Raw genomic sequence first — 3,227 nt, 5'->3', positions numbered from 1 at the left:
CTACATGACAAAAATATTTGAGGATATAATGGTAATTTTGTGATTTTAATAGATGTTGGGAAAAACAAATGGGTCATTCTTTTTGGGACTAAAATTAGGCCAAATGAGTCGTTCTTTCGGTAACAGAGGGAGTAATAATGTGAGTGGATGAATACTTATTATGGTAAAATTAATGTGAGAACTATAAAAGTTAAAGTATGTAAAATAGAGTAGTGGGGACCATGATAGAAAGAAATGATAAATTAATACTTGTTCTCTTCACCTGAAACAAGATGATCTGATTTGAATTTTTTTTATCTGATCTGGTTTGATCTGATTTAATAATTTGACTAAATACTAACCGCATTTAATACTAATCTATAAAGAAAAATATTATCAAAATGGATCTTGTTAGATTCATCTCATTGTGAACTTTTTAAATATGTCATTTTTATAAATTTTTGTAATACGCAATTTACAATATTTAAGGATAAGTAAATTATAATCAAAAATTCTGATCTGATCTGAATTTATTAAGGAATAAGTAATAAATATCTTAAATAAGTTGAAGAGAACAAGTCCTTAATTTGTGTGGAGTTTAAAGTAAGAGAAAGAAATAATAAAATATAGTATAAATTACCATATATAAAAGTGATGCAAATAAAATAAAAAAACAATTATAAAGGAAAAGTGATGCAAATAAAAAAAAGAAAAAAGAAAAATGAAGGGAGTACTTCCGAAGCATAAGGCCATCTCTAATGGTTAGACTTGAGATTTTTTTTTTTTTTAAAAAAAAAAAAATTTAGGAGAGAGAGTTTTTTATTTTTTTGCAAAGGATACCAATAAGTTGGTGTCTAAACTTAGCAAAACTTAGCAACTCTAAAAGAAAGTTGCTATAAGTTTAGATACTTAACTTTGAGTCTTATTTGACAAAAAATGTGGGCCCTTTACCAATATTATACTATATTTTGTAATTTATTTATTTATTTATTTTTTTTTTAAATAATGAATTTAGTGGCCCATAAATTGAATGTGACATTAGTATACTTTAAGGAGTCTCACCATTGAAAAATTAGACTTCACGTGAGTTGCTAAATTGAGAAGTGGGTTGAGTATTACCTTTGGAGGTTAATTAACAAAAAAAAAAAAAAAAACCAACTCATTTTGTATTTCAATACTCAAAGTTGAGTTTCACCAATGGAGATGTTCTAATTCTCAACAACTATATTGTTGTTCCATTTTCGTTCAAAAAATAAATAAAGTATTGTTGTTCCATGTTAAACAAAAGTGCAATGCAATAGGTTTTTAGATGAAATACTTATATTACAAGAGGCCATGAGCTAGGGTAAATGGTAAGAGGAATAGGTGTTCTAAATTTGTATCCGGAAATCAAACGTTAAGCAAAGGAATTAGTAAAAGACTAAAATTAAAAGATAGATAATTAGGTGAAAACATCAATTATTCCTTACACACAAAAGAAGAAAAACCGCGATCCATTTAGGATTTAGACTCAAACTTAAACTTCAATAAAATAATAGGGTAACACCTTTGTTACAACTTACAACTATTCAGACTCAATTAGATCCCCCGCAATGTAATATACTAATCACATACACAACGAAAAAGTTAGTTGATTATCATAACTACACACAATGTTTTAGGGGATAAGTTCTTGAATTGTTTCAGCTTATAATCAAAAAAATTTGTCATCATCATTAGTTTATTGATATAAATCATAATGATACTCCTTACAAATATGATTAAAATTATTCCGACAGTACATGCATCAAATGTGCATCAAATTTTTAATATACAATGCAAGTATTAATGTTGATGAGACCCACTAAGCATCAAGCTACAAACGGAATTATTTGTGTGTTATTGGTATATAGCGAGTCACAAATGACAAATGACAGTAATGCAAATGACGTCTAAATATTAATCAATAAGCTACTCGTATCAATTTTGCAAGAGTGATTTTATTTCTGCCCAGTGATGAGCATCAAAGAAAACGGGAATTTATTATTCTCTTTTTATTTTTTTGAAGAGAAGTATGTATCATTATTAAACATGAAATACGAGTAAATAACAAAAGTATATGTAAGGAGTATTTATTAATACAAAAAGATGAAGGAATACCAAGGACATAGATTGAACATACATATGTTATTTTTTTAAAAAAAAAATTCTTAATTTATTACATTTGAATTTAGAATAATCAGGAAAGGAATTTTGTTAAGCTGTGCCGAATATTCGTTTCATCCGCATAACTTCATTTTTACTCACAAGTGTAATTTTCTGGGCAATGTCAGCAGGTAAGTTCCCAGCAAATAAAGCAGTAGGAGTGAGTTGTAGTGCAGGATTTGCTCCATTCAAACTAACATACGCGGTAGCCGGAGTTTTGCCAACGTTGATTTGGAAGTGAAGCATGGCTTGTGGAAATACCATGACATCACCAACCTCTAATCTTTTATAGTGTGCGGTGTTGTTGGTATCAATAAAACCTGCAATGATTGAACCTTTAACCAAAATAAGAACTTCCGATGTACGATGGGAATGTACTGGAATTACTCCTCCTACGGCGAAGTCTAACCTAGCCATGGATATTCCTAAACCATTAAAGGCTGGGAACACATCTGAAAAGGCTAATGTTACATTGTTTCCAAAAACATTATTAGGAGTTTTCTCACCACGAAAGCCTGTGTAAACAAAATCATCAGTTGTGACTTTAGCAGGATCTTTGCAAGCGTATCCTTCAGGTCCTCTAGGAAGACTAGGATCACCAACACAAAAGTCGAGCTCTATGGCATGAGACAGAGTGGCTAAGAGACAAAAGACGACAAAATATGAAAGATTGTTCATTGTGAAAGCTTTTAATAGCTAGAAAGGTGGTGGTGTATGGTGGTGTTAGATCGTTAACTTGATGCTAATGTAAGTATTGAAGTGTAGATATAATGTTGTAGATTGGTTTGTTTTATTTTCTTAGAGGCAATTGGTACCCTTTATATAGAGGAAACATTATTTGGTCAATATGGCTTGTTTTGTTCAATTCATAAATGGTGTGATATTCTTTATTTGGTATGAAAGTCAAAGAAATACGTGTTTGTATTTAAGATGCGGCTGAAAATCTTTTTTCAACTCTAATTTTTGTCAGCGTTGTTGTTTTATTGACGTGAATATTATATTATCTTCAATTAAACTTTCTCGAAATGGTATGTATGAGTGATAAAATGGTACTGTATTATCTT

The 3,227-nt window shown here is 29.9% G+C and overlaps 1 protein-coding gene across 1 annotated transcript; it reads right to left on the bottom strand.

The window, feature by feature from the left end:
* Window positions 1-2,004: 2,004 nt before the first annotated feature.
* LOC110715766 (germin-like protein subfamily 3 member 3) lies at window positions 2,005-3,001 on the bottom strand. The gene has a single exon (XM_021894377.1). It carries the CDS (start codon window positions 2,839-2,841, stop codon window positions 2,215-2,217), a length of 627 nt encoding a protein of 208 aa, XP_021750069.1. The 5' UTR covers window positions 2,842-3,001; the 3' UTR covers window positions 2,005-2,214.
* Window positions 3,002-3,227: the final 226 nt, after the last annotated feature.

This window comes from Chenopodium quinoa, unplaced genomic scaffold (genome assembly GCF_001683475.1).
Source record: "Chenopodium quinoa cultivar QQ74 unplaced genomic scaffold, ASM168347v1, whole genome shotgun sequence".
NCBI classification, from domain to species: Eukaryota; Viridiplantae; Streptophyta; class Magnoliopsida; order Caryophyllales; family Amaranthaceae; genus Chenopodium; species Chenopodium quinoa.
This window is presented reverse-complemented; position numbering and strand designations above follow the sequence as displayed.